Raw genomic sequence first — 24,559 nt, 5'->3', positions numbered from 1 at the left:
ATGTGGAAAATGATGATTTTAAGGAGACTTGGATCACATGTAAGTCAAAAACGGTGCAAGACGACTTCCATAGTTATGATGGTTTCCTTTTTAAAAGTAATCGTCTCTGCATCCCTCGTATTTCTTTACATGAAAAGTTAATTCGTGAGTTGCATATGGGAGGCCTAGGAGATCTAAGTGGTCATTTGGGAATGAGTAAGACTACGTCAAGTCTTAAGTCCCGTTATTATTGGGCCCAACTAAAGTGAGATATGCGTGGGTTTGTATGTAAGTGCTATACTTGTCACGTTGCAAAGGGTCAATCTCAAAATATTGGATTGTATACACCTTTGCCAGTACCTGAGGATATTTGGAAAGATTTATCCATATATTTTGTCCTTGGGTTGCCACGTACACAAAGAGGAGTGGGCTCAGTTTTTGTAGTGGTGGATCGATTTTCAAAAATTGTGCACTTCATTTCATGTTGAAAGACTTCAGATGCTTCTCATATTTCCCGATTGATCTTTTGTGAAGTGGTGTGTTTACATGGGGTGCCTAAGTTTATTACTTTTGATCATGATACCAAGTAATTTAGCCATTTTTGGTTGACTTTGTGAAGGATGTTTGACACTTCATTGAATTTTAGTAGTACCGCTTATCCTCAACCAGATGGCCAAACAGAAGTTGTCAATCGTACCTTAGGGAATTTGGTGCGATGTATTTGTAGTGAACATCCACAAGGTTGGGATCATGCAATATCTCAAGTGGAGTTTGCCTTCAATAGCGCAGTTCATAGTTTTACTGGTAAATCACCTTTCTCCATTGTGTACATTCAGTCTCCCAGACGTGCGTTGGACGTGGTGAAATTACCAAATGTTTTGGGTTACGGTGCAGCTGCAGAGAAAATGGCAGAAGATATAAAGGCTATTCAAGAAGAGGTAAAGATGAAATTGGAGGAAACTATTGCAAAGTTTAAGGCTGCAGCAATCAAGCATCGCCGTACTTTGGAATTTGAGGTTAGTGATAAGGTGATGGTTTTCTTGTGTAAAGAGATGTTTCCGATTAGCAAGTACCATAAATTGCAACCTAAGAAGTATGGACTTTATAAAATTTTGCAAAAGATATATCCAAATGCCAATGTGGTGGATTTGCCTAATTTTTGGGGAATTTCCAAGACTTTTCAATGTGACAGATTTGTCTTTGTTTCACCCATCTTTCAATGTTCCTAGGTATCCTGATTTGCAAGATCACTCGAGGTCGAGTTCTTCTCAAGTAGGAGGCCCTGAAGTGGAACAAATTGAGTAATCCTTTTAGGACAAGAAACAGCATGCCAAGAAGCCCAAGAACCTTTTCATATGTGGTTGACTTTTGACAATATCTATCATTGTTTGTTTTCCTTTTCTGATATTATTTTGTTTTCTAATTCATTTAGGATTTAGGATTTTCATGTTAATTCATTTTCGATTTGCTTTAGGACTCTTATATTATAAATATAGTTATAGTAGGGTTTTGTTATTCAGACATTAATCAATTATTATCAATTCTTTTTGGTATTTACCAATTTCTCTCAAGTTCCTTTTGGTTCTTGTGACTTTTCGGGTTAAGATCATCGTTTCTTTTCCTTAGTTTTTTTGGGGAATCATTCGTATAACAATTCCTTAAACTCACTTCTGCGTCAAATTGGTCGAGTTCTTCTCTAATCATTGAATGGAATTTGTATTACTTGAATGGATTAAAAAATGCTAGCCCTACCAATGACTTATGATCAGCCTTAGCATGCTAGACTTGCAGTAGAGAATGGTATTGGCTTTCATATTGTGTGTGATGAAGATGGGCAAATCGAGAGGAACAAGGTTGGGAATGGAGGCAAATATGGTTGGGCTTAGCTCCGATTATGTGCATTGGTGTATTTCATATAAAATGTGATGTACCCTCATAATGCACTCAATGAGCTATGATATTCTAACTTCTCTCTATCATATCCAAAAAAAATTTCGATAAAATCTTCAATCCAAAGAGACCCAATTCTATTTTTCATTTTTACCCAAGTCCTTCTAGTCAAATATTAGAAAAGATCAATCATGCTGCCATTGAGGGCTGAAACTGGATACATGTATTTAGTTGGAGGTACACTTGGCAATTATATCCAAAACCCAACAACCCACCCAACCCACCAACTAATTTCAGAGGTTGGGTTGGGTAATTTGGGTGTTGGGTCAATTTTGGGTTGGGTAATAAAAATCCAGATATATTTTGGGTGGGTTGGGTATTTGTGTTGAGTTCTCATTACCCAACTTAAATACATTGTACAAGAATGCAAAAAGTACAACAACTATCGCAAATGCCAAGGCCACAGGTGTTGTTCATAGTCATTTTACAGGACTTCTTGAAACAAGAAATTGTAAGGGACTTCTAATGTCAAGAGTAACAGAACTTCTTCAAGAAAAATAGAGCTTTATATCAAGAGCACTGCAACTTTGGAGGTATGATGGTTAGTAACTGATTTGATCAGTAATTCTATTATGCCATTTCTCCGTACAAACTCCAAGTTCATCCTCGTGCCCAGATTCTGAACTTTTGAAGGTTAACTTACCTCTTTGATTTGTACTTTTGGCACTTAATTTCACTGTTGTTACTTTCGGGTATTATTATAGAAATTCCTATTAAAGAGCTTGCATATGCTTGTTTAATTGTTATACACATCTCTCCTTGATGTATATTCAACCACGCTTGGTGTTTGATATATTGCCCTAATTGGCCATTGTTTCTCAAAGTCTCTTATCGACGACGTAGCTAGCTTGTAAAATTTTTTCGATGTACTTGAGGATGGCATAGGAAGAAGCTTGGTAGATGCCGTCATAATTTCAACCATAAGAACAAAGACTTGTGGTGTCTTGCCTTGGTACCTATTGGCTGATCCATTGAAGTTTATCGCTTTCCTGGAAACGTAAGGGCATGCATGCACCATGTGTAGTGTTTGCACGTCTATTTAGTTACCTATAACAAAGTTTGTGCCTGTGTTGTAGAGCACTGCTAGTTTGGTAAAATGGGTTCTGCATGGTGTCACAAACCAAATCTTAAGGGCAATCACTATATCCTAAAGGATCGCTATTAGATTTTCTTGCTGGAGCAATTCATCTACATGGCCTTGGAAGATGAATTAAAGAATTAGCCAGCCAGCTACTGGTACCAAGTTATTTACTATTTGGGAAAGGAAATGCTTGACAACAACTGCAATGAAAAGGCTGTAGGAGATAGCTATAGATTGAGACTTTACCCTCCTAGTTCTTTCTAGTAGTTTACAACCCTTCTTATTTCTTGATATCATCTACCTTTTGCTGCATCATTTTATTTTTCTAGATCAATTAATGCCACTGTATATGTGTACAATTACATACACATGACTGATGAATCACATACCTCGTCTTAATCTTGACATAGGTGCTCTTTCTACCCTTTGCCTTAATGTGCTGATAAAAAATATATCTATGATAGCTATATACTACAATATAATTCATTATTTGTATTTCTTATTTTTTATGACAGGATATGTCGGTTGCTTGTGATCTTGATGATGATGTCGATGATTGCAGTCATGAGAGTAATACAAGGATACATAAGAGATCCCATTCGGCAGTTTGGCCTCATTTTCATAGGTTAGAGCCTGATGAGCATGGTAGACGGAAAGCTATATGCAAAACATGTGGTAAGAAGTACTTAGCAGATAATGTGAGTGGCGCATCTAATTTATTACGCCATTTGGCAAGTCATGCTCATAATGAGAAGCGGCCTACTGGATTAGCCACGGTTGATCATGAGATATATCGTGATAAGGTGGCTATTGCAATTGTTAAACATGACTACCCCTTCCAATTTGTCGAACACATTGGAATTAGAGAGTTGCATTTATTTTTAAATTATTCTGTGAAAAGCATTTCGCGTAATACAGCTAAATATGATGTGTTAAAGATTTATAGAAGAGAAAAAGAAAAGGTCAAAAAAGAGCTTGAACTTGTACAAGGCCGAATTTGTTTGACATCTGACCTTTGGTCTTCTATCACAAGTGATGGATACATGTTACTTACAGTACACTATGTTGACCAGAATTGGAATTTACAAAAGAGAATAGTTGTGTTTCGTTATGTACCTTCTCCTCATAATGGTCCAAATTTATCTGAAAAGCTGATTAATTTCTAAAAGAATGGAGAATTGATAAAAAGATTTTCACCATCACTCTAGATAATGCAAAATACAATGATAGAGTGACTAGATTATTGCAAAATTATTTTCTATTTAATGGTTCCTCCATTTGTGGAAGTGAATTTCTTCATGTTCATTGTGGTGCACGTGTATTGAATTCAATTGTAAAGGCTGGATTGGAAGTGATTAATGAAACAATATATAAAATTAGGGAAAGTGTAAAGTATGTGAAAGGATCTGAAAGTAGGGTTATAAAGTTTGTCGAATTGGTGAAACAACTGTCATTGGAGACAAATAAAAAATTACGACAGGATATAGTAACTAGATAGAATTCTACCTATCTGATGCTTGAGAGGGCCTTACTTTTTAGGCATGTATTTTCTCGACTTCAAGATGTGGATGATGACTACAAGTTGTGTCCTTCAGAAGAGGAATGGCATAGGGTCGGAAAGATTGCAAATTTTTTGAGGCGTTTCTATGATATGATATTATTGTTCTCGGGAAGTAAATACCCCACAACTAATTTATACTTTCCCAATGTTTGGAAGATTCAATGTCTCTTAAATAAAGAAGTCAACAGCCCAGATGTTTTGATTAGTGAAATGGCTTCTAATGTGAAAATCAAATTTCAAAAGTATTGGGACTGCTATAGCGTTATCTTATCATTTGCTATTATTTTGGGTCCTCGTTACAAACTCCAATTTGTGGAATATTGCTTTTTTGTGTTGGATGCTCAATCACAGGATGAAAAGGTTCTTAATATTAAACAAAAGTTGTTTCGTTTGTTCGAAGAGTACTCTAAGAACAATGCTGCTATCACTACTGCACCACTGGAGAGTACTTTTAATAATGATGATGGACAAACTAGAGATCTTATGGATGTGAGTAAAATCGATTCATATGTTTTTGTATTTTGTTTCAGTTTATATAACTTTAAACGTTCAATATTTATGATATTTGCAGGGTTTTGACATGTACCAATCTCAACAAGGGGCTAATGGTAACAAATCTGAGTTGGAGTTGTATCTTGAGGAGCGACTAGTAGATCGTAAACAACAACCAGATTTAAATGTTTTGGCTTATTGGAAGGAGAGTAGAATTAGATATCCTGAGCTCTCACTTATGGCTCGAGATATCTTAAGTATTCCTATTACTATTGTAGCATCTGAGTCTGCTTTTAGTCATGGTGGGAGAATTCTTGAAAAATTTCAAACTTCTATGTTGCCGATAATGTGGAGGCACTACTATGTTCTCGAGATTGGTTGTATAATAGTGAAGGTAAATTAGATAATTAGTTGCATTGGCTATTAATTTTCAATAGCTTAGGATCTCTTTAATTATTTTCTTTATTGGTTGATTAAATCTACAAAATTTTCAGAGAGTGTTGATAAAGATTTTGAAGTTGAGCAAGAAGACGAGGAGCAAGATCTTGGAATTGATATTAGTAGATTTATTGCTGAACAAGATGCATCTTCAAATGTTGATACTTAGTAAGTATGTCATGTGAACTCGATATTTTAGAATACTTTTTATTGCTTTAGTCAAAGGATTGTTGATGCCTAGCTTTAGTTGCATCCTTTGAGATTGATGGTAATTGAAAATGCGATTATTGTTTAGTACCAGTTGCTAAACAATGTGCGATAGCAACATCCTGTGCTTTCATGTGTATTGGTCATATTTTAAGAATATCTATTGACTAAGTTCCTGATGATGATGACTTCCATTTGACAGAGATGTAAAACTTGTTCTTATATTATTGTCTTCTCTAGTTTGTGCAAGGCTGATGGCCAGCCGTAAAGGTGGCATCTATAGCTCCAAGAACACTTTGTATAGCAAGGGCAGAGGCGCAGAGCATAAGGGGAGGCTGGAAAATGGTCTACAAAATATTTTCCCGTGCAACAAAAAATTATTAAAGCTTATTACATGGCTGCTTTATGCATAGTTACTGGCTGACCATGCATTACACAGTTCTCGTGATCCAAGTCTTATTGTAGTACTAAGTACTTTATATCCTAAGTTTTCAGCAACACACCTGCAATACATATGTATCCAAGGAACTGAAAATTGGAAAACTCTAGTCTAATGAATTACTTTATTGAAAATGGTTACCATACGTTTAGGTGTAGTGGCAGGAGACAACATTAACTAGCACAATTTCTCAATTTGCAAATTCGGAAGTTATCTTTTAGGATGCCACATGATTCATTTTGTGTTTATTTCTAATTTCTAATTTATCCATTTTACAACGGCTCAGATGTGTTATCATGCATGATTCTTTTGTGTTTATTTTTTGGGTCAAAATTTCAGTTTATAACTTTCTTTAAAGTGTGATTGGGTCCAAGTAGTTTAAACAGTTAGTATGTGTGTGTATTTGTGAAAGTATATTACTGTGTATTTTAGTGTGTTTGTATATGTAAAAATAACGTATTTCAAAAGAACTTAAAAAGTGAGTGTGTGTTTGTATCTATGAGTGTTTTAGTGTGAAAATTTATCTATCTATGTGAAAATGTATTTATATGTGTGAATTTTTTTTGTATGTGAAAATATATTTGAGAGAGTTTATGTATCAAAACCTATTATTTAATATATTGGGGTCATATTTGGGTCATGGGTTTGAGATAATCCAATATGATCCCACCCAAAATTAACTCAATCTAAAGTTGGGTGGGTTGGGTGTAACCCATTTAAATGAAAATCCAATATCAACCCGCCCAATCCGCCCGATTGCCAGGTATAGTTGGAGGACTTAATTGACTGGATCAATTTCATTTAGTAAAAAAATTGAAGGACTAATTAGCTTGCCCCTAATCACACAATAATGCCAATTTTTCAAGTTGATTTCGCCACCCTAAAGTGTCTTGGACAAGGTACAAAATTGGTAAATCTAAACTGCTAAGTCTTGGTCCAGTGGCTACCAGGGTAACTTAAGTTTCTTCGTGAGGTGTTGGTTAGGGTTCAAACCTTGCCAACTCGCCAAATAGGAGCAACAGGTAGGGAAGCAGGCACACCACAGGATCAGCAGCAGGAGACGTCCCCCTTCCCTCCACCATCCTCTTCCCCAAGACCCCTCCTTGTAATAGAATGGGATTTAAAAAAAATTGATAAATCTAGAGTCTTGACGATTATTAATATCAATCATACGAGAAAATCAAACACCAAAACAATAATCAATGACACTCAAAAGTAACAAACCGAATTATTTGCAAACATGGCTAATTCGAGCTCAAAAGATGCTTGTTCATTTCTTGAATGGATAGACCTCAAATACTAGATAAAAATAGTTCACTAAATAAGACAAGCACGAATTGCGTGCACGTTTTGTAACAGTTTAGCCTACTAAATCTTGGGGATTTAGTATAATTATTCGGGTTATAATGAATTTATTGATATTAATTTCATGATCCACATTAAGTTTAATAAACAAATCTTCGACATGCACCTTAGGATTAACGAGCAGACATAAAATTGAAATCTTCATATGAATCGAAGTTAGTAACAATCTGTGCTCGTTTTGCAACATGCTTTAACCGTATTTGTATAAGCTTGAAATCAAATATTGAAAGGCAATAAACAGGTCGAGACACTAAGACTGCAAATGCCTATGGCAAGTACTGTCTATTTGCAAGTCTCTCCACTTTTAAATGATATATTAAGCATTTTATCTGTGTCGCATGAGTTTGAAATGGAGAGATCTCACTGCATACTTTCTGGCTCTATTGCATTGGCAGATGCTAAGTACCTCTACCTGCGTCAACATTGACTACATTTGCAAATTCCATTCTTTAGAGGAAGCTTGGACATGGCGAAATTACCTCCCTATTTAACCAAATTACATATGAAAAGGGTAGATAACTCTATACAAACAAAATAAATACAAGCACAGCCTAAATTAGTCGATAACCCAACATAACTTCATCTTTCGCCTAACAGTGACTCAATTAGAGCAGTCTCTTCTTCCTGCATGTACAATTGCAGACATTCAAACAAAAATTCCAGCTGCATTCAATTCAAAGATGTTTTATTTGCCTTAGCAACTACGTACCACCAAAGCATTGAATTCAGTTTCCTCGTCTATGGCACTTATAGTGGCAGGGTCCTCCAAGAGTTCCTGATCCAATGATTCACAAGAAACAATGCGTCATTCAAGTAAAAATAACGAGTAATCGTAGATATAAACTGTTACAAGAATACAATGCATGCAAGAAATTAATTAGCTTTAATCAAACCATTGAGAGGCAGAATCAGTAAATGTGCAGACATGCATAACCAGACACTAAGTGAACTAAGAATCAAGTTACAAATTCCTTGCATATCCATCAACAACTCATAATGCTAAACATGCATAAACCAGCATATGATATCTAAAATGAACATTAACACATATATTTCTTGGTGCTGCATCAGAGAGCAGGCTATAGTGGAATTATTTGCATCACTCATATATTGCTCGGGTAAGCACTCTTCAATAATGATTAATTCTTCACCGAATTATCAGTTGAATGATATGCTTGCAAATTTAGAGAATGGTTACTTACATCTTCAGCAATTTGTAAGATGCCATTCGCATCCTGCATTGAGAAAACAATATCAATTTCAAAAGGCTAAAAGGAAAGAGATCACATGAATTGTCATGTCAATCTGGATAAAGTAGGTTTCATAAAGTAGCCCATCCCATTACTAATGATACAATATCTATCAGTTTACAGGCATCCCCCAAAAATTAAGGTTACGATTTTCCTTTCAACATCAAAATTTAACTATTTTTTATCTTGATCCTAAAGGTGAATAGTCAATTCAAGATGAATTTTTGTTACCCAGTAACAATAGCCCAATTTCGCCAACCTAATTGGTAGGAAATTCCATTCAGACATCTCAACCAAAGAAGCATATGGAATTTCCCTTTAGAAGTCAGGATCAAAGAAGTAAATGAAGACATCACTAACTTACACAACAGCTCCAGCCTGTCCTTAGCATCTTACTGCTAACTAGCTTAAATTCTATGTCCAAGTTTCTTATGCATGTTGGTAATTCAAAAAATGTGTACCTCCTATAGTCTCATAAAAACTGTTTACCTAACTCTGTTTAGAACCACAAGGTAAATTCAAAGCTGTACTTTGAAAAGCACTCTGGAGAAAAGGTTACCTATCCACTGATACAAATATAGTACATGCCTCCAGAAAACTTACAAAAAACAATTTTATCTACTATAATAATTTTTCAAATAAAGAACGTTAGCATTTGTTTTCCCAATGAACTCCTCCTACTTCTCATGGTTTGGATAAGAGTAATTTGTCTCAAATGATACGGCAACAACCATTGTGTAGTAATCTAATATGATTTGAGTCCAAAATGTAGCTTCTAAAACCACATGGAACATTACAGTATAACATTAATATAGGGTGGTGCTATTGGTAATGTAGCCATAAAATGAACATTTTGTCCTAATCACCCTTACATTGTGAATATATGGGTAACAAAGACTAGGAGACTATCACATCAAATTAGATGGAAAAATATTATGGACTTTAAACATTAAAGTAGAAGACTTGACATAAACTTTGTACTAAAGAGGAGCTTTTCTTCACCTTCACAGCAACAAAGAGAAGTGGATCAGATGGCGTGTAAATCATGTAGTGTGAACCATCCTGTACGAAGTAGAAACCATAACCATAAGATAATGATAAATAATAGAGCCTGTAGCTATTCACCATAGAAATCAAAAGACTTTCCTATGGGGTTTAGAACTTCTTTGCCTATTAAAACACTAGAAACCAAAGCCTACATATGAATCTCCAACAATCAAATGCCAACAAACATTATTAGGTGGAGGTGGTTAAGGTCTTCTGTGTACACAGAATCACCAAATTAACAATCATTTAAGCATTACAAGTATGTATATAAAACCCAATAAACTAGGCAAGCAAAAGTTCATTTGTCAGAAATCAGCAACAAGGACCAACCCATGCCCTACGGCCAGATCTCCCTCTCACTGCATTAAGTCTCTATCATGACCTTCACTACTATTTGTTGCATTCATTGAAAAACATAATCAATAACATAGCCAAAGAGTAAGATTAAACTGAATTGCATTAGTAAGACCATACCAAATGGAAGCATGTAATTTCTATGCCTTCTGTTGGCAAGCCATCTACATCTTGACCATCATCTGCATAAATTCAAATTTCCTTGTTTAGAAACCTGAACATCTGCCTGCATACCAACTCAATCAGATACTGACACAATTTAAAACAATCTTGTAAAATAACAATATGAACCAGCTGTTCAGCATTTTACTATGCCATACAGCCTATACCAATTTGTCAGCTCATCCACGAAGAAACAAAGTATACCCTAGGATATACCATCACATTTTACTAGGTTCATTACAGTATTAATCCATTTATCTTGATTTTTATTTTGTTTCCCCAGGAATGAGTATCAAATCTACTACAGCAGAGACAGCAGAAGTTGAAAATCATTCTTCCAAATCATAAATTTAATAAAACAGAAATGCTCCATAGAGTTGCCCTTTCTTCCAAAGGAATATTACACTGCAAAATTTCCACGTAGTTTTGAGTAATTTATATGGTGCCCATAGGCCAAAACTTTGAACTATTACTTCCATTCACAATGTCGCTGGGTCAGACAAATTTCTGCAACCCTCCCAATTTGTTCAACCATAGCAACTAATGCTTCTAACTGCCAAGTTCTAGTTATTGCCCACAGTGGTCCCCTTTTCATTTGAAGAGTCATCAGCTATCACTTGGTAAAGATACAGATCCCATGGTTTTCAAATGGCAATCAAGTTATCTTCTCTTCATTCTTTTGTCCCCACACTTAAACAGATTGCTCTGAAGACAGGGAACTGTCTGAAAATGCAGGAAGTAAGAAAAGCATCTGTGATCTTTAATGAGTCCAGTACAGTTGAAGTTCTCATAAGTTCATGCTGGCTTCCATTAAACCAAGTACATTCCGGTACGCCAACCCAACACCTTAATCCTTCAACAGCTGCAATTTTCTGGTCATTTCTGCCATTTGGTCCTAGCTCTTCATTTGATGGCAATATCTTCCCAACTCTGCCATTTGACCAATTCCCAATCTCAGCTAGTCTTCTCAGAAGCTCCCAGAAATAATGTCTCAAGGTGGTCATAATCCAAAAAAGCCTGATCAATCTCCATGTAATCCTCCCTGGCGTGACTGAGACTTCACAGTCAGCAGCCCATGGTAGAGCCAAAGACCATACCAGGTCTGCTTTATCCTCGAATATATTCAAGTGCCTACATTTTTTTTCACACTACAGTCATGGAATAAGAATACAATGTTGGAGACCTTCATGGATAATGCCATTCATCTTCATGTGCATGCATACAGACCATCCTCCAATCCACAAAATGCTAGATTGCGGCTAACAAGGCTACAGTACAGCTTATGCTGACAGAAAAAGGATCATCACCAGCAGCTTCTCTTATCCAAGATGTATCAACCCAATAGATCTTGATTTTCCACCAGCAATCCCATCCCTGTCCTTCCATACATTCCTGTCTCCATTTCCAGAACCTTGTTCTCCGACTCATCTACACCCTGGACAGAATTCTGTGCACATGATTCTGTATTTCATCTTTTACAGACACTGCCTTTCATTAGACAAAACAAGAGACTAATCTCCTATTAATAACACTTTTGACAGGACAAAGAATCACCATCACAGAGGTAAAAAATGCCTCGATGCCAATAAAGCTGACATATTGCTTGGAAAAAGACCTGCGCTCTGAATCAGCTTTTGTAGTGATAATACCCAAACAACATAAATTCCAACCAGCGAAAGGCCATTCACCTTTGTACAACAAGATATATAAGATGAGTTAAAGACAAAGAGTATCACCTGTGCGAAATTCAAATATGTCATCCTCTGTGTAACAAAATCCTCCACGTGCTGTATAACAAAACCTGGTGGCAAGACAAAGAAAAAACTAAACTAGACAGCAATATTACAATTCAAACTCATAACACAAAAGACTAAGACAACAAAGTGAAACTTGAAAAATCATGACATTCCATCACCATACCCACTATACACCAGATGCATGTGTATCTTGGCAAGGGCATAAGCTGCAGTTGGAAGAATGGCTTCAACTTCTTCATCACTGACCTACAATCCAGGGGCCATGGAAATGAAATCAGGTGATACTAGAAGGTATCAGAACACTGAAAGAAGCTGCAAAGATACACTGGAAGTCACATAACATTGATTAGCATTACTAATGGCATTATTAAAATAACCAGCAAGTCATTTGACTGCTTGTCAAATGCTAAGAAAATCTAACATTCTCACAAGGGAAAGAATTGTGGAGGAATAATCTGAGAAAAATCAATGGCATAAAGCAAATAAGATACAGGCTAACTAAAACAGATATATACACCCGCATATTTCAATTGAGATACTGAATGCATGAACCAAATAAATTAAAAAGAAAAAAGAAAGTTACTATTTGTGGCTGAATGTCTGATGAAGTTTCAACGAGAAATAGAAAAACAAGGGACTTCTTATCATGTCAATTACCGTAAAAGAAATAGAAACTCATCATTGAGAGAAGAAGAGCATAGCTTAGACAATGAGACATGTAAAAGATGCCACCTTTAAAGAATTCAAGCATAAGTAAGAGCAAAGATGGTTGATATAGGCAAAGTCAGTAGTCTAACACATCTAGATCATATGCAGCCTATTTGGGAGATAAAACACATTCTCATAGGTGCTATGTTCCATAGGAATTTAGTCTTATCAGAAACTATACTTTGGAGGGCACAGAGTCGATTTTTGCAGGAACTTTTGTTTTCACGGTAGTTATTAATTTACTTTCTAATTTTTTCATGGGAAATTTCATTTTGTAGTCTTTTTAGGGCTGCATTATTTCAAGTAGGAGAATCTTATTTTCAGAGTGAGTTAACGTTAACCCAGGTAGGAAAGCTATTTACTCAGACATTTCTCTTTCTTACCAATACCAATGTAGGATGGACATAATATGGTGCCCTTACTGGTAGGGGATTGTATCCAACACTTCGTCTGAAGTTTAGGAAATGGCAGAGGTATTGACCTCACAAACTTAAAGAAGAGGATAGAGAAAAGGGTGCAAAGTCGGTATTGGAGTTGAAACAACTCTGCAGGCCCAATCTAGATATTGACTCTGATAGTGATATTATTGCTACTTCTTGTATCTTCCCTTTTCCCATGTGAAGTTTCCATCTGTACACCACTAAAAGAAATACAAACACATATTTACTTCTAACGAGAGTCACCAAGTAATGCAAGTTGGTTTTATGTCCTCCTATTTTCTTATTTACTTATAAATGAGCAAGCAACATACATTCCCTTGCCTGTATATTGAGTCTTTGATAGTGCCGGTGTATCCTAATTTTAAAAAACTATTAAATCTGACATTAAGAGCATACCCATACGTTACACGCATATCTCAATCCAAGTAATATAGAGGAAAAGGTTTAGGAGCTTATAAATAACTGCTTTATCGAAAGAAAATTTCCTGAAGGTCATTGTGGTGTTGAAAGTTTTATGATGCATCCAGCATCTCAGATGATACCTCAGGGTGTTAGTAGTAATGCCAAGGCTTTCTTTATTCTTTCTTGTTTTTCCAATGCAATTTACTACAGCTTTACACTAGTTTTTACCATCACCTACACACCATAATCCTTCATTAAGTTGTCAATTAAAGACACATAAACCCACCCTGTAAGATTCTCCAATCTTTCCTGGTAACCATCCTAGAGAGCCATGAACATGACCACTCATCTCAACTAGACAATTAAGTGATTTACAAACTATATTTCCTGGTAATACTTGCTCATATGCCAAAATCCTTTAAGAAACATATTCACCTCAAAGATGCAACAGGTTTGCAATCCATGACTGGCACCCATGTTATTGTTATTCACCCTCAACCATGAAATTCCTTAGCAAATCAAAGATTATCCAACCTTTCCCAATAGAAGCAAGAAAACAAAACAAGAATTTAGAAATATGTAAGCAGGCCAGAAACAGTAATTTAGATGCAGGCAAGAATAATATCAATTCCTCAAACCAACTAATCAATCACGAAAAATTTTGATACTAGGAAAACTCCCAAGGATAACAAGAGGGGGTGGGGAGTACACTTGGCCATACAGACTCAATGATAACACAGGCAAACAAGAACAAAGCACAGGCTCCTACAAACTTGAATACAGAGTACTTCTCCGTTTAAGAGACTTGCAATGCACAACGAGGAAGTGATTCAAGATGCAGCTCTGGAATGCACACACTAGTATACCATCATTCATTACAAATGTCTAGTAAATGTACCTTCCAAGTTCAAAGTGACCAAAAAAAGGAAAAAGAATTGGAAAATGCTGTTTTGAATAAAATTTCAGAAGCTAAAGGAAGGCATGACACATACAGCAGACCATCCTTCGACATTTGTGCTCTTCAAAATCTGAACAGGCCTGTGGATACAAGGTAATGCAGTAAATAATAGTAGGGAAACAAAGAGCACATGTTCACAGTCAAATCAGTTAGCTAAAACACATTTCTGTAACTTACGTATCAACAGGGCAAAGCAACATACATTCATCTCCTTGAGCATTTCTGAAAACCCGCCTGATGACACACTCCAATGGGAAATTATTCGTGCAATCAACCTGTAATTTATTTCTTTAGAATGATCAATATCCAGAACCACAAAAGAGGAGGAAAAAAAAAGGGAAGATTAACACACACAAAACATAATTTTAGATCCCCCCAAAAAAAAAATCAGATAAAAGATCACAGATCAGAGGGAAACATGGTGCCTTGGAAAACAAAAACTAGAGTCCACCTTATGTACCCAATTGAAATGTGCTGAATAACCATTTCATGGTACCCACAAAACTTATCCCAAGTACACAGTCCCAAGAATGGGCACTATTCTTTATCATGAGTGGATTCTACACTTAAAGAATTTGCCATCAACCTATATAAGTCAAGAAAACAGTTCAAAATTGGACAGCGAAAAAAAACCAAGCTTCACACCTACTCTTATTGGAAAGAAATTACTGGAAAAAAAAAAAAACAGAAGAAGCAAAAAAGAAGAATACAAAGAAAGACGAAGAGGTGGCGAGAGGAGAAACTACTGACAATTGTAGCAATCCGTTTGTTAGAAGCCAAGACAACTCTGCCTTGCTCATCCACTACGAACCCAGCCGGCGGTTTCGGGAGTGGTAAAGCCTGGTAACTGCCCTGTGACTCTTCCTCTTCGACAACTTCCAGATTGCTAACTCTTTTTCTACTAGTCTTCTCATTGCTGGGTTTCTTTTTCTTCTTTGAATTTGGAGCTGGAGGGCGTTTCTTCACCGGCCCACTCTGCGGCTTTGCCGCGGCGGTGGCAGCAGCAGAGTAAGCTAACTTAGACAGTGGGAGGAAATTCTTGTTCGAGTCAAGGATGGAAACAAAGTTGAATTGGGATTGAAAACATGAATGTGAAGAGTGTGTGAAGAGATTTGGAAGAGCTGTTGATGTTATTGAAATGGAGAAAGGCATTGTCTTCTGCAACGCCCACCAACTGTTTGTGAATTTGACTTCAACGTTTTGCTTTGTTTCTCTCAAGGAAGATGAAGATATACTTTGTTCTGTATAGGTAGTTTTGAATCGGGTTAATTGCAAAATGAGGTGCGGAAGTATTATTTATTTGTTATATATCCCCTACAGCTATTAGTTGCTGCATTTTAGTGCCTAATAAAGATCAATTAGTTGCACGCCATTCCAATCAATTAAAAATTCATTAGGAAGGTACTCTTTTTTTTCCGAAACGATATTAAAGATATATTGATCATCAACTAAACTTTACACTTGGAGCAAAAGCCCCTCATATCTATACAAAAAGTGTCCAATATCACAGAGGATTGATCCACTCCTCATCATGTATGATGCCTAAGGCATAAACACCAACTTTACTGCTAAGATGATTATCATTTTTAGATATAGCACAAAAAGAGCACACATAAAACAAAGCTTTCAAGCTAAGGATATCCTCAACTAAAGTATGCAGTTTGATATTTGATGCACTTCCAGAACAGATTTGCTGAAGTAGGTGTTTGTTGCAGTTCTGTATGATGACTTTTCTCCGGCCTTTGACTACTAACTTACTCATAGCTAACTTAATAGCCTCAGCTTCATCCAATAGTGGACAGTTGTAGCTTCTTTCATGTATAGTCCAAGCTGCCACAACAACACCTCCTTGAGTCATAGCAGTCACCCCTATGCCAACTGCTTTACTGTTCGAATTGCTTAGTGCAGCAATCTTAACTCGAATCACCTCCGCATTCTCCTTTTCTATCCTTTCCATTTGGTTAGCAGCTGTTTCTACTGTGCTCATCTTCTCCTTGTCTTTATCTGCTTCATAGAACTCCATTCACTCCTCCTGAGCTTTCTGTATTGTTGTCATTGTATGCCTTTGTTTGTTGTTGAATTCCCACTCATTTTTGCTTTTCCAAACTTGCCATAAGATGTTCACTGTTAGGCCAAGATGTTCATCACCATTCTGTCTAGCTCTAGCTCCTACAATTTCAGTCCACCAGGCCTTAAAACATCTTTGTTTATCCCTAGCACCCTCGCATTGTACTGGTGCTACATACCATATTTGCTTGGCCTGTCTGCAGTTCAGCAACGCGTGTTCCACAGTCTCCACCCCTTCACCACATGCTTTACAGATAGGATCTCCTTTGTTAGTCCTACTAAAGATTACTTCATTGACTGGGAGAGCATTGTTGATGCATTTCCACATGAAGATCTTCAGCTTATGTTTGATGTTCAGTTTCCATAGGCACGACCACGTCTGCTTTGCTGTTTTGTGTAAACTTGTACCAGCACCCTTATAGCCTTCCTTTTCCTGGATTTCCTTTTCTTTCATAAGTACCTTATATCCTGTGCTCACTGTATACTACCCCGTTGGGGAATGCATCCATAAGTTATTATCCTCCTTTTTTGCTTAGCTGATAGGAATGCTTAGGATTCTTTCTGCATCCACCCTATTAAAGGTTCTGAACACTACCACTCTATTCCACCTTTTCTGAGTGATTAGGTCCTGTACTTTTTGCACTTTGCATTCTGGAGGTTTGGGTGTTGTGGCCTTTCATCCTTGTTTCCTACTATCCACTTATCTTCCCAAATGTCTGTACTCAGGCCATTTCCAATTTTCCTCCAGATGCCATCCTCCACATGTTGTTTAGCTCCCATTAGACTCTGCCAGATCCAGGAAGCATTCTGGGGACACTTACACTTGAAAATGGAACTAGTAGGGTAGTATTTTGCTGTCAGTACCTTAGAGATAAGCAAGTTTGGGTCTACAGGTAATCTCCAAATCTGCTTACCAAGCAAAGCTCTGTTGAAATTGACCAAGTCTTTGAATCCAAGCCCTCCCTGGTTCTTGTTTTGAGTCATTCTCTTCCAAGAGCATAGGTGCATCTTGGCCTTTCCATTATTTTCTCCCCACCAATAGCTTGCCATCAGTGCACTGATCTCCTTACACATCTTCAGAGGTAGTTTAAAGTAGGACATAGCATAAGTTGGCATTGCTAAAGTCATTGCTTTTAACAGTACCTCCTTCCCTTCTTGACTCAGCAATCTTTGTGTCTAGCTTCCAAAATTCTTTTTAATGTTGTCTTTGATGAATCCAAAGATCTGGTCCTTTTTCCTTGTTATCACTATTGGGAGTCCTAGGTATTTGCCTTGGTTGACTATCTGGATATTCCCCAGTCTACAGCATACTTCAAGCTTCTTGCAATGGTCCATATTCTTGCTGAAGAAGACAGAAGACTTCTCCAGATTGATCAACTGTCCAGAACTCTTCTCATATGCCACCAGGATCCTCCTCAGCTCCTCAGCATGTTTGTTGTCTGCTTTACAGAATATTAATGAATCATCTGCAAAAAAATAGATGTGTTAGTCTAGGTCCATTTCTGCTGATTTTGAGTCCAGTGATTCTCTTTTCCTCTTCAGCTCTTTTCAGCAGATTTGAGAAGCTTTCTGAACACAGCAGGAATAGATAGGGTGAGAGAGGGTCACCCTGTCTTATTCCTCTTTCTGGAACTATATATTCCTTAGCCTCGCCATTAATGTTGAAAGAATAAGAGACTGATTCCACACATTTCATGATCCAACTAATCCACCTGACACTAAAACCCATTTTTTGCATCATAGCCCTCAAGAAATGCCACTCCACTCTATCGTAAACTTTAGACATATCTAGCTTAACAACCATGTACCCCTCCTTCCCTTGCCTTTTATTTTTCAGGAAATGCATGTATTCATGGGTTATGATAACATTGTCTCGAATCTGCCTATCAGGAATGAATGCAGATTGGGTTTTACTGATGCAGCTATTTAACACAACTTTAAGCCTATTAGCCAAGATTTTGGAAACAACTTTATAAAGCACATTACACAAGCTAATAGGCCTACAATGTTTCAGGTTGACAGGATCTTTAATTTTTGGGATGAGGGAGATTAAGGTATGATTCAGGGTTCTAGGCATGGAATTATAATGAAAGAAACTCTAGATGGCTTGGACAACATCATGTTTAACAATAGACCAAAATTTTTGGAAAAAAAATGGGGGTCATACCATCCATACCAGGAGCTGTATCAGGAGACATAGAGAAAATGGCAGTTCTGATTTCTTCTTCATCAACGCCTCTAGTCAGTTGATTATTCATGCTAGCCGTAATAGTGGATGGAATACCTCTAAGGATCTTCTCCGTAATACCATTCCAATTACTAGTGAAGAGCTGCCTATAGTAATCTGCTACTTCCTCACCTAACTCCTGCTCATTCTCAGTCCAAGATCCATCCTCTCTTTGCAGATTCAACATTCTATTTTTCCTTCTTCTTCCCTTCACCTGAGCATGAAAGAATTTAGTATTCTTATCCCCCTCCTTTATCCAGTTGAGTCTAGTTTTTTGGTGCCAATACATTTCTTCCTCCTTGTAGGCTTTCTTTAACTGCTCTTTCAGATCCACTATCTCTCTTCTAGTGCTTGTATGATTGTTAGACTGAATCTTCTCCAGTTGGCATTTGAGTTGACTGATTTTCTTTTTAGCATTGTAATTGGAGTTGTTTCTCCACTTTAATAATTCGATCCTGCAATTTCTGATTTTGCATTTGACCCTAAACATTGTTTATCCCTCACAATCTTTATCCCAAACATTTTTTATCACATCTTGGATACCTTTTCTCTTAAGCCATCTCTTGTCAAAATAAAATCTTTTTTTTTCTTTTTTTTTCATCTCTGGATTAGTATCTATCATCAACATGCTATGATCAGATGCAAAAGTGTCAACATGTGTGCATCTAATTTTGTCAAAAACTAATGACCAATCTGTACTGCACAAGCCTCTATCCAGTCTTTCTCTGACTTCTCCTATATCCTCCCAATTGTTGCTCCAGGTCCAAGGGTTCCCCTCAAAACTAATATCCACCATTTGGTTCTCATTTATGAAGTTGTTGAAATCAGAGAAACTCTTCTCTTCCCTCCATTTGCCTCCTCACTTTTCCTCATTTGAGAGGATATCATTGAAATCCCCTGCTATAATCCATTTCCCCCCCCCACAGCTTTTTCCTATCCTGCACTACCTTCCATTGGCTCTGCCTGATCAGATTATCACAGCTTGCATAGATATCAATGAACCATCATGTTGTCTTTGTCTCCATATCTTCCACATGGGTTTCTATGGTAAAAGCAGATTTCAGTATCTCTTTAACTTTTACTTTATCTTTCCATATCAAAGCTATGCCCCCAGATCTATTCATAGATTCCACTACACAGCTATGCTCAAAATTCAACTTCTCTCACACTCTATCCATGTATCTACTTCTATTTTTAGTTTCACTCAAGAATAGCATGCTTGGGGAGAAGAGGTTGGAAACCTCCCTCAGATGGGGAATTGTCAAGGTGCTCCCAACACCTTGGCAATTCCACACCAGAACCTTCATTGAGATTTGGTGGCCCATAGTAGGCTGGTCCCCTCTTTCTCTTTCTTCTGCGCATTATAACAAACCTCAAGACACCCTTTGTTTCTTTTACCCCCTACCTCCCTAACTTCTACATCTTCCATATCCTCATCACATAACTGAAACTTCCTTTTACCTTGTACTCCCAAATCTTTGGTATTGATGCATATTTTCTTCAGAGGTGTTCTTCTTTTTGAGGGGGATCTAAGCTGCTTCTTCAGCCTCCTATTCTATCTTGTAACAACTTCCTTCTTTTTATCCTCAACCATCAGGTCCATTAAGGTAACTTCAGTTAAACTAACCTCCATTATTCCTCCTTCCCCCTGGTTATCCTTATCTTTACCCTTTTCTTGCTCACTATCCTTTATATCTGCCTGGCTCACTTGTTGAGAAGACTCCTTCATTTCCACCCTGGCGTTCACCTCTTCCCTAACTGGGATCTCTCTTAATTTCCTTCCCTCTACCTTCTCAGACTCAATGTTCAGCTTGTATAGAGATGTTACAGTAGTTGCTTCCTTTTCCTGTCTATCCACCATATCTTTAGAAGCTGACCTTGGCTGACTAGACATATAACTGTCCTTTTTTTCTTGCTTAATACCCTGGTCATGTGTCTCCACTGCCTGACTTAGTGATCCTCCTTGACCTACGGATGGTACACTACTGCTCTGACCTGGGTCTTGCTGTTTTTGTTTCACCACTTCTACCCAGTTCCCACTCTGTAACCTCCAGTGATGCTTATCACTGGGTGCTCTCTTTGACCAGTGGTTCTTTTTGAGGTGAACTTCTTCCATTTCCAGCTCTGATCCACGTACCATACTGGCTTTCTAAGTGTCCTCTATCTATAAGGACTAGTCTCGTGCAATTTCTCTCACTGTGTCCCACAATTCTACAATTGTAGCAGAAATCTAGACACCTCTCATACTTGAAACTAACCCATTTTGACGAACCTTCCACCTTGACTATTGTCCCTCTTAGTAAGGGTTGGGATATATCAGCTACAACCAGTAGCTTAATATGTCTTCCTTCTTTGCTACCCGTCTGAGGGATGATAACCTCTTTTACTCGATTGAATACTACTCCAATTTTTCTTCCCACCTCCTTAGACATCCAGTGAATCGGAAGGTTCCAGACTTGTACCCATAAAGAGGCCTCATTAAAAGCACTTACATCCTCTTCAATCCCTTCATACCACCTGTTCAAGACTAGAATTTGACTATCCATAATCCATGGCCCTCCCTCTACAATCCTTTCCCTTTCTTGCTCCCCTAAATGAAGAACTGAAAGAAATTAGGGTCTAGTTCAACAACTTTGAGGTCTTTTGGATAGCTCCAAGCTGCTGTCACAAAACTCTTCACGCCAGTGTAGTTAACTATTTTTTCTCCTTTAAACTTCCCAAGCAGGCTCAACTGACATTCTTTCACCCCCAAGTTAATTTCAGCCCTGTCCAAATCAGCACCTCCTAGTTCCTTATTGGAGAGCGCAAATTTCCCTAGAATCTCAGCTAAGTCCTCAGCCATGGCGTCACCAAGGGATCCTTGCGTATTCCACCAACCACACTTGACTAACACTAAATCTCTAGCTGGAGCTGTATATGAAAGCAGAAAACACAAAAACAACCAGAGCCTAACAGTGTAGTGTAACAAAGAAGGAGAAAAAGCACAAAGTTTAATGGATATGCAAAAAAATTAAAATGCAAGGTAAGTCAGTTCCATCCTGTTAAAACCAATAAGACTAAAGCTTACTCTATCCATCAGAATCCAGACGCACACCTGGATCACTCCTACGATTCTTTCATCCTTCCAGCCAGCTGCAGAACTGGGGACCCAGAAGAATAACCAAATTCATAACGTAGATATCCTGCATGCTCCAAGACTCGCTACGTATTAAATAGGGAAAGGAGTTTGGTTTAGATTTGTGTTTTGATGCAAACACAGTTGTTTAGGATTTTGAAGATTTGGGATTTGAAGTTTGAAAGTTTGAAAAAGTTAGAACTTTTAGAAGCTCCTACCAAAAGGGAGAGTAGCTCTCAATGAAGAGAGAGAAAAGCTCTCAAAGAAGAGAGAGAACTCTTCAATGCTTTAGGAAGGTACTCAAATGACAAGATTTTGTTGTCAACATAATTGTTAACTAGATTTTAACCCATGCACTTGCACTGGTTGACATAGTTTATAGTAATTATGAAAAAATTTAATACTTATTAACTTATATAGCCTATGTGAGAATATGTGGAAATGTCAAACTTTCCAATTGAATTTAAATGTTGACATAGTGCTTCCTCATTAGACAGCTAGTGGTAGCCTCCAATTGATTCCAAATTGATGAAGTATCGTCTTGTGATTGGTCAATTGGTGGTAGTTCTCCTAGTTGTCTATGGAATTCATGATGTGGCAAATTTTGATTGGATGAGATGTAGTAGTTTTCTAATTGCAGGTGGGATGTGTTAGAATTTGGCCTCTCTTTTTTTTTTTTTGGCCCAACAAATCATGTTAACAAAAAATTTGGGCTCCTTTTTTGGGTTGTCCAACAAATCACATCTAATTACCAATTTTCACAATTAATTGTTAATAATTAATTAACAATGTCATGTTTTTGGTTGCCCAACAAATCACATTTAATTAACAATTTTTTGCAATATGTAACAAAAATTTGGCTTCTTTTTTGTGGTTGTCCAAAAATCACATTTAATTATCAAATTTAAAATGTTATAAAAAATATCCTCCTTTATTTTGGGTTGCCCAACAAATCATGTTTAATTATCAAATTTTTTGCAATTAATTGTTAATTAATTAATCAATCAATTAATTAATATCACTTTTTTATTGTCTAACAAATCACATTTAATTACCAGCCTTTTGCAATTATTAACACTTTTTTTGGTTACCAAACGAACCACATTTAATTATCAAACTTTTGCAATCAATTGTTAATAGTCTGAGTTTTTTTTTGGCATGTCGTTGCCCAACAAGTAATTTTAATTATCATTTCTTTGCAAATAATTAACATCTATACTATATATAAAGGGGAAACGGGGTCTTTTAGTGTAAACTAAAACAATTCATTTTATGATATTCCCAAATTACCCTTCATATGTAACTCTTAACTATTATATCTCTTTCCACCCCTCTCATAACTACTCGTTGCCAAATAATAGTCTATTTGTACATCTATGCTATATATCTATATCTTACCATATAATAAAACATGAGCAGGGGTTTGGTGTTAACAAAAATATTATCATTTATCCTTCAAAAAATACCCTTTTAACATTTACCATTATTTATCAACATCTTATTTGGAAAACCTCCCACTTCTGCAAAACTACCACTATATAACTATCACTAAACTCTCTGATTAGTTGATTAATTAATCCACTAATCAACATTGTATCACCTCTCAAAAATATCTCTAACTAATTTTTTATTCTATATATTTTTTGTTATTTTCTTTTTTCTAAAATATACAGGCCTATAGTGTGTGTTCCACCCACTAATTATATATAAAGAAGGAGGTGGTCTTTTGGAACTAAAACCTGTCACTTTATGACATTACTAAATTACCCTTCATGTGTAACTGCCCACTATTATATCTCCTTCCACCTCTCTCATAACTACCCATTGCCAAATAATAACCTATTTGTACATCTATACTATATATAAAAGAGAAGGGGTCGTTTGGTATAACTTAAATTACCCTCCATATATAACTGCCCACTACTATATTTCCTTCCACCTCTCTCATAACTAACCACTGCCAAATAATAGTCTATTTGTACATTTTAATTATATGAATGTGAATTTTCTATGTATGTATTAAAAAAATATATAATCAATTTTTATAAAAAAATTATTTCAACCAATATCATTTAAAAAATTTTAAATATTTTTTTGTAGTTACATACACGTCAAATGTGCCTTGAACACTAGTCTACCTATATAGTAAAAAAGCAAATGCATTTGCTCAAATGAATGGTTGTCTAGTTGACGTGTCATGCTGCAATTGGCTAGTTTATGGTCGTCACTCACGTGAGTATCATATGCCAAAATTCTAAGACAGTTAGGGCCATATCTGTACTCCAAACCCTAATTATGTCGCCCTTCTTCATTGTTTCTCCCATATGCCCTTTTTCACTTTCTCAATGGAGAAAAAAGATTAGGAAATCCAAATTCACCATCTCCACACCGAGCCGTTTCTTCCATCTTCACATTTGTAGGTAAATGAGTTTGTTCTCTCCATTCATCTTCCATGATTCTCTATTTTTTTTTCACTGAAGCCACTGGGAGATCCTCTCTCAAAATCATTGGTTTTTGTTTGAGATGACATATTAGATCTACAAATTTTTGTGAAGTTTGA

At 36.7% G+C, this 24,559-nt stretch overlaps 2 protein-coding genes across 2 annotated transcripts; both read right to left on the bottom strand.

Annotated features, from left to right (window-relative positions):
* Positions 1–7,795: 7,795 nt before the first annotated feature.
* Positions 7,796–15,869, bottom strand: LOC113697792 (uncharacterized). Its single transcript, XM_027217374.2, has 10 exons — positions 15,341–15,869; positions 14,768–14,865; positions 14,625–14,670; positions 12,246–12,328; positions 12,062–12,126; positions 10,284–10,345; positions 9,765–9,824; positions 8,715–8,747; positions 8,222–8,287; positions 7,796–8,136 (listed from the first exon to the last, which is right to left on the bottom strand). Exons 1-10 carry the CDS (start codon positions 15,740–15,742, stop codon positions 8,092–8,094), a joined length of 960 nt encoding a protein of 319 aa, XP_027073175.1. The 5' UTR covers positions 15,743–15,869; the 3' UTR covers positions 7,796–8,091.
* Positions 15,870–17,278: 1,409 nt separating this feature from the next.
* Positions 17,279–17,785, bottom strand: LOC113699690 (uncharacterized mitochondrial protein AtMg00310-like). Its single transcript, XM_027220050.1, has one exon. It carries the CDS (start codon positions 17,783–17,785, stop codon positions 17,279–17,281), a length of 507 nt encoding a protein of 168 aa, XP_027075851.1.
* Positions 17,786–24,559: the final 6,774 nt, after the last annotated feature.

This window comes from Coffea arabica, chromosome 7c (assembly GCF_036785885.1).
Source record: "Coffea arabica cultivar ET-39 chromosome 7c, Coffea Arabica ET-39 HiFi, whole genome shotgun sequence".
NCBI lineage: Eukaryota > Viridiplantae > Streptophyta > Magnoliopsida > Gentianales > Rubiaceae > Coffea > Coffea arabica.
The sequence above is the reverse complement of the archived record's forward strand: the minus strand, read 5'-3'. Positions and strand labels throughout refer to the sequence as shown.